Source organism: Saccoglossus kowalevskii, chromosome 3 (assembly GCF_978046115.1).
Source record: "Saccoglossus kowalevskii chromosome 3, keSacKowa6.1, whole genome shotgun sequence".
In the NCBI taxonomy this organism is placed as follows: Eukaryota; Metazoa; Hemichordata; class Enteropneusta; family Harrimaniidae; genus Saccoglossus; species Saccoglossus kowalevskii.
Genome location: NC_140643.1, coordinates 36,958,541 through 36,970,401, shown reverse-complemented (window position 1 = coordinate 36,970,401; position 11,861 = coordinate 36,958,541). Strand labels below are relative to the sequence as shown.

General features: G+C 36.8%; 1 protein-coding gene across 1 annotated transcript in view; it reads left to right on the top strand.

The window, feature by feature from the left end:
• The first annotated feature begins 9,458 nt into the window (after positions 1 to 9,458).
• The window catches only part of LOC100366574 (kelch domain-containing protein 10-like), a 79,253-nt gene continuing 76,850 nt past the window's right edge, over positions 9,459 to 11,861 (top strand). Inside the window, exons 1-2 of the mRNA XM_002741153.4 lie at positions 9,459 to 10,038; positions 10,356 to 10,519. Of these exons, the coding sequence (XP_002741199.1) occupies positions 9,864 to 10,038; positions 10,356 to 10,519 (339 nt within the window). The 5' untranslated portion in view covers positions 9,459 to 9,863. The remainder of the gene's footprint in view (positions 10,039 to 10,355; positions 10,520 to 11,861) is intronic.

Here is an 11,861-nt window from a genome sequence, read left to right as displayed (position 1 = left end):
TATGCAAAGTAGGCGGTTCTGTTTGCAGGTAGCAAACAACACAAATACTATACTAGGCAGTTGAAGTGTTTGTCAACATAGTGTATTTATTTTGGGGCCGTTTTATTTGCAAACTTATTTTCTCGAGTATTCCACGAGTTTCAAAGTCTTCTAGAGACAGAAGAACACCTTCCGACACTATTTATCAAGACTCCCGCGAGCAAACTTGTGTAGAATACGGTAGAAAATTAAATGGCGGCTGTCGGGTAAGTTCTTTTTAAGTGTGGATATGGGAAAATGTAGTCAATTTTCAACACGAAAATATTGTAAATCTGCTAGCCGGCGAGTCCATTTTACCTGGATAAGCCCATGGAGGGATCTCTTTTCTACCTCCACGATAAGCCTAAAGCGATTTCGAAGAGTACGCCGCCCACCTCACCCAAGTGTTCGTCTTACAGCACATTTATATACACTCTTTTTGCAGGTACGACGGACTTTGGTCTGACTTTGGTAGCAGCTAAATTCAAGTCCATTATGTTCGCCAATAACCGCGCTGCATCACGTTTTAAACTTGCCACTTTCTTTCCACAAAAAGTCACAGCAACTGCGGATTCTGGCGATCTCGGCGTGGGAAGCTACCGTATTGTGGCATCCCAACAGCAAGTACATTGCGGATATTGGATAACAACTTTTTTTCTTTTCCGCTCTTGATAAGAGTGATCAATCACTGTCAACAGACTGTAATATGTGTTTCAATTGACGACTCTTTCTACGTAATTCGACCAATGAAAATGCAGTGTTCTAAAATATTTACAGACACTAAACAACCCCACGTGGTTTGTTGTTATGGCTATGAGAAGGCTACGAGGTGTCTTTGTTGCCGCGAACTGGCCACTTCGGTTGAACTTTTCTGGTCTGTTTATATTTTCCACTTCCGTAATGAATGCGTCGTCGGCCTTCTTGGGAAACATCCTTTAGGGATTGGTCAGTTACTTCGGCCTAGGGGGGGGGGGTCGGCAGATTTCATTTTGCCAGCTGTAAATCTCAGTTGACCCACCCCCTATCAAATAAAAAAAGTGGGTGACCCCCCAAAAAAACATTATATTTTAAAACTAAAAACATGCTGACCCCCCCAAAAAAAAAACAAACAAAAAAAACAAAGAAACATTAACAGTTTTGGCTCTGACATGATTACAAAATGTATTATATGTGCATTGAAAATATGATGGTTTGCCATAATTTTGACATAATTATTAGCGTTTGCATTTAATAGACCTTAGGAGGGAAGGGGAAGCATAAAGCCAAAACATGACTACAGAAAAGGCTGCAGGAAGGAGGGAAATCTATGTTGCTAAAGATAGTAAATAAAAGCAAAGCTGTGGAGTACTCACTCGATATATGCCCTTAATTTTAATTTATATATCAGCATTTTCACAAACTTAACTTTTTTGACTTGTTGAACAAAAACTGTCACTGCTCTTTGTACTAATTGCTGTGTTGTCTTTCCGTCTCCTGTTATAATTGGATAAATCCAGTAAATATCTTATACAATGTTGAGTGACTTCAGACTTTAAATAAAATAATCTGATATCAGCAGCACATGGACTTGGGATGTGTTTAAAACTTAACTGTATAATTGGGGTTCTAGCCGCATTGCATAATCGGTTAGTTATTTGGCAACTTTAACCTCAAAATATTTAGCCTATAACATTTTTTGCATCAACAAATTTATAGGCAATATAGGTAATAGTTATTATTAAGAACACATTTGTACGATTAACTTTTTTATCGTTTGTTCTGAAATAAAAATTTTAAAAATATATGCATGAGTGCTTGTGAATTCTGGAAAACATGATATCAAAAACAGGGTGACCCCCCTACTGATCCACCGACCCCCCCCCCCCTAGGCCGAAGTAACTGACCAATCCTTTACCGGGCCTTTGTAAGTGCCGCCGTTGAGGAAACGAAAAACTGCTGTGAATACCAAGCCGCTAATGGTGGAGTCACTGAACAGCAAACTTCAAGAGGTGTTAGCTTGGGAAGCTAAATGACGAATTTGATTTTTTGGACGAAGACGGTGACCCAGAATTTGAAGGTGAAGAAATCACAGATAAGACGCCCTTCAAGTATTTGTGAATGATACCGACGAACATTGTAGATGACCAAATAAAATGTACGACTGTAAACGTATTGCCATTTTTTATAATTCAATGTACATGTGGGATTATTTTATTTTTATTGGCATTGTTAATTAAATTATTATTTTGGAAATGAGCGTCTTTGCTTGCTCCCTAGAGTGTAAATATACGCCGAGGAGATCGTAACACTTGCGCCGTCCACATGAACAAGGCCCATGATCTGATCATAAAAAGATACAATGTATCAAATATAAAAAATCTCCAACTGAGTTCCCCGCACAATGGGGTATCATTTCACGCAGATTGATTGTTGCAGATTTAAAATAACCATTTAGAACGTAAATTCCTCTTCCCAAAATATAAAACAAAATTAAAAAAACCAAACTACCGTTAAACGGCCTAAGCGAATTTACGGCAGAATCCGGTAATACGTTGGAGTGATATACTCATGTACCTTTTTGTTTATTCAAAATGTGTTGTGTTTCAAAAGTTATTTTTTGTCTTTGCTGTACAGCTTCCTCCTCTCGAAACGAAGCAGTGCACATATCTTATCAGCTGTGTGTAAACTACAAACAGATATCTTATCAGTTGTTTGTAAATAGCTTGGCCTCAGTGCAGTTATGTTTGTTAGGCATGAATATTAATGAGAAGTACTGGTGGGGTGTACACTGGATAAACAAAAACTTGGGTATTTGTTTGCACACAAGAAAAAAACCAGTTTACTTGTACAAGATATTATTTTTTCAATAAAGTAAATACACTAATGTATGTGGCATGCCTTATGGAGCTATGCTTGTGATTTTCACACAAAAATGAGAAAAGTGCCCAAAAAACTATTCTGCTATCTTAAATGCATTTCATCATTCAGGTTTCAGTGTCTTAATATTTATGTAACTTATTTTAAAAGAAAAATATTGTGATTTTTGTCACCATTTAATAAATCCAGTGCTCTTGAGTTGTTAACAAAAATGAGTACAACTGCCAACTGTCATATGAACCTTAATTAGAGACGACTTCTAATGGAGAAAAAACATTTTCATTCGGTCATGTTATCTGTCCCTCATATTATAAATTAATGTAATATGATATACTGCTTCATAATTCATTTTTGATACATGTGAATATTTATCAGGTATTCTGTTGTTTTATATTAATATGTACCATACTTGCTCTATTAAAAGTGAATGTAAATGACAGAGGTGAATATGTGGTCAATAATCTAGAATAAAATAAATGTTTCTTTTTGTTTTATGTGCACTCCATTTAGAGATGTAACAAGTCATTGTTAATGACACAGTCCCCGTCCGAAATTTTGTGATCTGACATATCAATTTGATGCTGATATCATTTAGATTAGATTGAAACCATTAATAGGAGATGGATTTGTAATAAATTATGATTTAGTGCTTTTACTTGAGAATTGGACATTGGGCAGTCATATTGAATCAAATTACAAAAATAATGTTCATGTTGATGTATACTGTCTTTGTAAAAATTTAAACAGAAATGTTCATTGCATTCATGGCAAAGTAGACATGGGTATCATGAAAAACAAAATGGCCACCAGTCAGCCATATTAGTTTGAATCACAGAACAAATATGACATGCAACTATAACCCAATATGTATGATCATCATACCAGCTTTGATCCAAATCGGCCTAGTCATCTCTGAGAAACAGCTCCGGACACGTAAATAATGACGATTTAACGCTTTTACAGGAAATTTGGGCGTCTGTCAGCCATATTCAAGAGAAAGTAGCATGGGTACCATGAAAAACAAAATGGCCGCCAGTCGGCCATATTTGATTGAATCACAAAAATAAATGACATGCAACTACAACCCAATATGCATCGTCATCATACCAACTTTGATCCAAATTGGCCCAGTCATCTCTGAGAAACTGCTGCAGACATGTTTAGGTATCAGAAATAGCAAATTTTACATCCGAAATGGCCGCCAGTCGGCCATTTCTTCTCCGATCATAAAGTAACTTGACGCACATATGTAAGACATTATGTATTGTCTTCATGTAAAATTTGAATGAAATCTGTCAATGGGTGCCCGAGATATAGCTCCGGACGAACGAAACGAACGAACCCAAATTAATGTTAAAATTCTTTTGCAAAGCGATTCCTAATGCTATTTTTAAATTTGATAACAGCCACCTCACATTGTTGACTATTCCATAAAGTTACATGGAGATACATTCACGTAAGCTTAATTGTTCTCCATATGATTAGAGCTTACAATGTAGCACATGGAGTAAACATTTGTCATTTGAACAAAGTACACAATGTGTGGGTTTGTGTTGGATAAAATCAATGTATACAGAGTCTTAAGTGCTTTGGTGGTTATAAACAAACTTTGTGTTAGATTCTGTCATGCCAGTTTTTATTGTGCACATCAATTCTAGCGAAAATGTTAAAATGACACAATATTGTCACACAATAGATTATAAAGAGGAGCATTATTGTACCACAGTGCCAACCACCACTCATCATCAATGCAACAGTTATTGAAACCACCAGCACTGGCGTTTATTGATACCATCGATACAACCACAACTAGTTTACCAACACCATCAATTCAAGTGCTCTCAATGCCAGCACAAATACATTGTTACCACCAATTGTACCATCAGTGCAACCACTGCCAACCACCACCACCACTACCAGTGTAATCACCTATGCAAAAACCAACACATCCAGTGACCATTTATGCCACTGTCATGAATTTGTTTTTGCGTATCTGTTAACCGACTTAATTAGCTGATTACTAGCTGAATTGCTGTGTTATGTCTGTCATCGTTCAGGCCTATTTGAAGTTTTGGACGGAACTTGGCTCAGTGATTTGGAACTAATTAACAGATAACCACCGCTATTTAGACTACTCATTCTGACAGTTTATATCCATAGTTATTAATGTAGTGAACGATTAATCAACAGATATGACGTATTCAGTACTTAGTTTGATTGGCTTTATGATTGAAGGTTACGCCCTAGAGTCTTTTTACTGTTTTGTAATTGGTTAGAGTTTTGAAAATGAATAAAGAGAGTTTGAGTTGGTCTTGGCGAATACTCCACAATAGATGCAGTCCGGGCGAGTCGAGTCGAGTCCTGGAGAGCCTTGGGGCGAGTGTTGACGCAGTCTAAAAGAGTCTTGGGTCAGCCTTGCGAGAGTCTTTGGACTTTTCCCCAGGGCGCTGTGTCTTATAGAGTGCTCCACGGATCGACTAAGACGAGAGTTGAAACGTATTTCGTTGTGTGTGTCTTATTTGACTGTAAAGTTAAAGTGACTTCCCCGATCCCGTACCTCAAGGGGACGAGATAGAGAGACGAGACGAGTTTCCCCCCTGACAAGTGTGGAGAACCCCAGAGAGAAGTATTACCCCCTGATACCACCAACCAAGAACTTACGCTGTTAATGGCACCTCAACAGGCATTATTATCATCGTTTACATTATTAATACCACCACGTCCGCTACTGAAAAAAATGCATTATTAGAATTAATTTTGGAATTAGAGATTTTTGGCATATAAGATATATATCTGGCTTGCTTTTATATTCCCTTGACAAATTAACTATTAGTGTCACGCTAATGATGGGTATTTTGTCGTTTTGGAAAAAGAAATATATCTCAGTTCTTCTAGCAGGGTGAAATAATTTTTATTTGGAGATTTCAACAGCAGAATTGGAAGTCTTTTGAATTGTATTGAAGGTGATTCTAATTGTCATGTGCCAGTCCCTCGAATTACATTTCTGAAGATTTTACCAAAGAACTCGTGTTTGATAAAATTATTTATACATTTTGTAGATAGGTAGGTAGGTAGTTGGTTGACATTTAGTAATATAACTAATAGGAGGGTAATTAGTGATTACTTAGGTCATGACACTCACCGCCATTTTCTGACTCTAGACAACTGTTACACGAATTGGCTGAGAACCATTTCCAAAATGAAAATGAATCAATTGATAATTTGACCACTATTATGTCAATACTAAAAAAATTGAGAAAAATTCAATTGACAACAAATAATAAAACTTTCATAGATCTAGACAGCAAAGGTTTGAAAAGAATGGTAATCAGTTGAAATAATATGAAATCTAGACATAGTGCTCATGCATCAATATTTGCATAAAGTGATTCGCCACGATAGTACAATGTGTTTAGAACTTCATTTATTACGGTTACTAGAGGTAACCGTGTAATCGTCATTAAAGTAGCAAAATATTGAGATCGACGTATAATTTTAAGTTTTCGAAACTAATATCCACTACATATGATAGTATATTACAAATTAGTTTGGGTTGATCATGGACGTACTAACACGTCCATGGATTGATCATTTACAAAATTGCACGTAAATCACAAGTCCGAAAAAAAGCAAGTGAAAACGCCCTCTATGACTGGTAAGGAGAAAACTGCTTGTGTGTAAGCCCGGGGGTTACTCACCTTGGTTTTGGATGGGAGTCCTCCGCAGCCAGTTTGCTGGTTTTCGCTTCAAATGTCATGGCGCACCAAGCCGCGAGAAAAATAAATAGTACGCCGGGAACCAGCGAACGCAGCCAGTTGAAAAATGGACGCTAAAATACCGACGTTGAGGGCGGTGTTTGGCTTGAAATTTAGGGTTTTCGTCAAAAAATTGCTTAAATTTGGCTAAAATACTATAATCTTGAAATTGTGAGTTAAAAAAATCGGCTGGACAGTGAAAATGTGAGTCAATTCAGGGCTTCTTAGGCGTATACATCAACTATAAAATTACCACCCCTCTCGGGTGTGAGAAAAACATGGTGAAAGCTCACTTGTGAATGAGCGCCGAGTTTCAAAACTAATTTGTTTTTTAATAGTTTTCTAAACTTCAAAGCATTGGTGCGGACGGGGACGTGTCATATGTCAAAGAGAGTTATCAAATACAGCACAAATCTTCGACGCATGCAAAATGTCTAGTAATTGTCTACATAGATTTGGCAATTTACATGAATCGGATTTAGCGTTTGATTGCCAACACGAGTTTACCTTAAAAGCATCACATACTTAAAATTAATTACAAATATTTTAGTTTCATTATGCATAATAACAATGGACAAATTATATAACGATAATATGTTTTACGTACTTAGTGTGATCTAACCTGGTCAGTACTTTAATTGTAAGGGGCAGTATATCAACCAACATCAATCTGACGAAGCAGAACAAATACAGAGCATATACATCCAATTAACCCTTCTTCCTCGGCGTTTATCTGGTATCTCCAACGATAACTACAGTCTTTATAAATTAATTAAAGCTTTGTAAATATCCCGAAGTGTTTTGAAGTGGTGTTATAGATCGTAGTCAATCATACCATGTACGTGTTGACATCTAATCAAAGGCACGTGCGTTTTAATAAATTCGACTTATTCAAAATACTCGCATTTTGGCTGTACTTGATATAATAAGCTCACTCATTTACATTGGCTTCTATGTTGTGTCATTAGAAATTACACAGCCGTTCTAATTATTGTTGCCTTTTAAAGTTGCGAGATTTTTGCATAATTTTTTTTCTATTCTTGTTTTATATATAACGAAAACATTCAAAGAGGTCATTTAAAGAAGCGCGAACCGTGTTTCACCATTTTTTTTATGTTCGTGTAATATTTGGTTAACACTAGTTTCGTGGTACCAAATGGATACATGGTAATGTGTCACGGTAATATAATTTGTATATAGAAATGATAATACAATGCTCATAGCTGGTGAGGTGATTTTTCGCTCGATAAGAAATTGATTTTCCGGGTGTCTGGTGTTGTTTGCTTATGAGTAGCCAGTTGTCTAGGTGCTGTGTGTGTGTGCGTGCTATGACAATTTTCTTTAATTTTACTACACGTGTCTTCATTAGTACCACAAATGACATTTGACCCAGTACTACATAGATTTAGACATAAATTAAACAAAAATGGACAACACAAACAAACAAACAAACAAACAACAGAGCTCACGGATATTACGAAAAAAAAATATTGTTATAAGTAGGTGTGCGTGATAACGAATTTTAAGCCTGTCGCCAAGAAGTGTCGATCTGTCGACAGCGCCTCCACGTATGACAATACACATCTGTTTATTTCCATTTGTCACATGTCGTTGCTACATCTTGGACAATCGTAGTATAGCAAATGTGACGTCAAAGCAAGCAATCGTCGTAGACAATAATTATCCAAATCACGTTTACTATGATGTAATTATATCTCATTGAGCAGCTGTCTCAAATTTGTCACGTACAATCATGTTATTGATGTACATTAATTTGATTATTTCAGAGTTGGATAAAGTATACTATTAATCTACCACATTCCTATGCTGAGTGAAAGGTAGCATCAGAGAGGCACCGAGGTCGAGGTTGGTTTCATAAAAATAAATATTCTTATAAACTTAAAATTTGTCAAAATTCGCATAACTATAGCGACAGACTCATAATGCTTAAATTATGTCTTTGTACATACATGTACAGTCAGTAGGATGACATAACTTTGCAAAAATTCATAGAATGCCTGCAGTTGCAAACATAAAAAACAATAATATAACTCAACTGCTTTATTGTAGAGCCTCCCTGACATACCATTGGGACGTTTATATAATGAAAGCCAATTGGGTTATGTATTTTTTCCAAGCCTCCCCTCTCCCTCCGGCTTGGTCCAAGTTGTTTGCGTCCTCCAACGATCACTGAATTTAAAGCGGTCTATAGAGGGCGCCATCGAACACAGTGTTGTCAGACACTGTCAGAACGGTCCAAAAAGTAGTAAATGGTTATGTGGCATCGAATACTATCAATTTAACGTTTTCAAGTTTTGTTTCGTTCTCGTGTTGTATTACATAACATTACTATCAGAGGGTACAGGATGGTAAAACAGAACTACAACATTCAAAATGTATCGAATGATATATTGAATAACCGGGCACCGGTTTCCATGGCCTGCATTGATTTATATAGTCCTTCATTCATCGAGATGAATAAACGGTCAATATTGACAGCTAGTCGGCAAAAATATTAATTTTCCGGCAATTAGTCCGCTGAATGAAAATGATGAAAACATATTAAACCACTTTTCCCTTGACTGCATTTCATAGCTTTTAAGTGTCAGGTTTATTGAAATGCCGCAGATTAAACTTTTAGAATCCGTTGCTGGGGTGAGAGGAAATTCTACACGGAGATTATTTTGTTGTCACTTTATGTCACCATTCCCTCTATCTCTCAGTCATTACGCATCGCCAAAATCTGAGTAAAAAAAAACAACAACTTCGAAGCACGTGTGAATCACCGTACTAGTATATAATCCATCTTTCACGGCCAACGCTCAGTCTGACGCTGACGTCGAAAGAGGGAGAGTGCGTCTGCTATTGCTGCGTAACAGGTGCCACCTTGCGGTCATTTTCCTTGGAGGTCCAGCGCCAGATCTTGCCACCGGGAGAACATGCCCATTTCCCAAATCTGCTGGTTGTATTTATACTTGTGTTGTTGACAGTTTTAGTGTTAATTTATTGTGAAGAATAACTCGTCATCATCGGAAGTGACTCACTGAAAGTCACTTCGTGCTATCACACTGGGCATAGTCTCACCGCGGTATGCATGTGAGTTTTCATGCATGACAGATACATTTCCTAAGAAGCGCCGCTTGCATACACGCATCAGTCAGCACTGCACAATCGAAGTTAGTGCGGCAATTTGTTTAACTGCGAGAGAAAAGGGAAAACAAATTTCCAACAAACATGCCACGTAACCAGCCTCTTCTTGTGATGTGGAACCGCAGTTTACATCTTGGAGGACCGCGAGGAGAAAAGAAACGCGAACAAAGAAACACATCAAAACAACGGCCCAAGATGGCTGCCCCCTTGCACATTGGACGTGTGAAGCACGTCAAACCTCGAAGAAATCGAAAATTGGGTAAGTTTCCAACGTTTTAAGATCAGAAATAAAAACGAGTGGATGTCATAAAAAACATGCATCTTAAAATGACACTATGCCGCTCAACTAAAATGTCCAGGAGCTCGCATTTAACAGTTCATTTCCGACGTATTGTCTATTTATGGCGACCAACTTCACCAGAGAGGTGCGGTTAGTAAGATGATTCTATTTCTATGTAATATGTGATGAAAGGTACAGGTTATTTTGAGCATGCATAATACATGTGAAATAAACGGGCGATGATTCAGTTTTTAAATTCACCAATACACACTTTATTTTTGTTTGTTTCTACACAGCAAGGTCAAAACCTTACTTCGTCGAAGAAAGTAAACCTTACGCTCGCAGTGGCCACCGTGCTGTGGCGGACAATGCCAACCTGTATATATTTGGCGGCTACAATCCGGACCTGTTTGAAGACCATTTCGAAGAGGATGATGCTTGTAATCCATTATTTAAAGAGGTATGCCTTTATCTACTTCCCATCGCCATTTATAATGTGAAAGAACTTCCCTGGGGCGGTGCTTGTATGCAGTCATGTCGTTCCGGGTGAATAACAACGTATTCCGTGTTTCTGTTCTTTTCATTTCTGAATTGATGCGATTTATTCCATACGGCGAGCATTAAAACTATTCTCTTTTCTCTGATCACACCACATTATATATAATCACTGAGGAATTACATGTAGTTACAGTTTTTTTTTAAATTCTCACCTTGATGTTTTTTTTTTTAACACAACTTTCTATGAAATTTCGTTCTTTTCTATCAAAAAATATGTCTGTTCATCCATACAGATATTACTAATGTTTGTTTTCTTCTTTATTCTGTGTTGTGATTGACACTGTCTGTAAATCGTTTAATTCAAGCAAGTCTTAAACAGTACGTTAAAAATAAACAATATGGCATGTATTATAAGCAATTGAGCAAATTTCTGGTTAAAATTATTGCCACATTTTGAGTTTTACAGTACTGTATCAAATAATTGAATCTAATTTTAGTTTGAGTGTGTGCATAGTTGTTAATTTTTGTGTGCAGCAAAGAAACTTTGCAATGTAAATATAAACTTGAATTTGGGTAGTCTGTTTCAGTAAGAATACATTCAGCAGACCTAGAATTGTAGAACTGAATATTCGCGTAAGTGTTCGCTTAAGATTTATCAATTCCCCTTGTTTCATCTTTTCCTCTTCACCATTATTTTTTTTATTTACATTATACAGTTATAATGTTATAAGCCTACAACCTTGTTTTTTCGTTTCTCCTGAAGAGTTAAATTGAGAATTTCTCTCAAGCTATAATGGGAAACTATAGCCTTGGAAATAAAAAACAGCTTCAATTTCCTGCTTGTAAGCCGGTGGCAGTAAAAATCAAGTTCAATTAAGTCAATCCATAGTTGTGATCACTTTTTGGAACAAAATAATGACTTTTTCTGACATCATAGATAATGGGTGAAGGCAACGAATCACATTGATGAGAAAAAACCCAGAGCTAAATACCATAGGCAGATGTATAGATTACAATCAGTATTTAGGTAGACAATTCAAGATCAATAACGCATTGATTGCCTCATCAGTATTCTATCAAGCGTAGCCATTGAGATAAGGCCAGAAACAATGAATATTAATGGTATCTGACACCTGCTGAATCCTAATCGTGTGTTCTTGTATTGAGAGGCAACTCTCTGGAGGTGTCAACATCTAGGAGCTTTTATGGTGTCTTCATGATACCACATGGTAGTTTGTAATATTAATGTTACACCCGTCTTACACTTTCTTGCACTTTTTTCCCATGTACCACACTAAAACGAT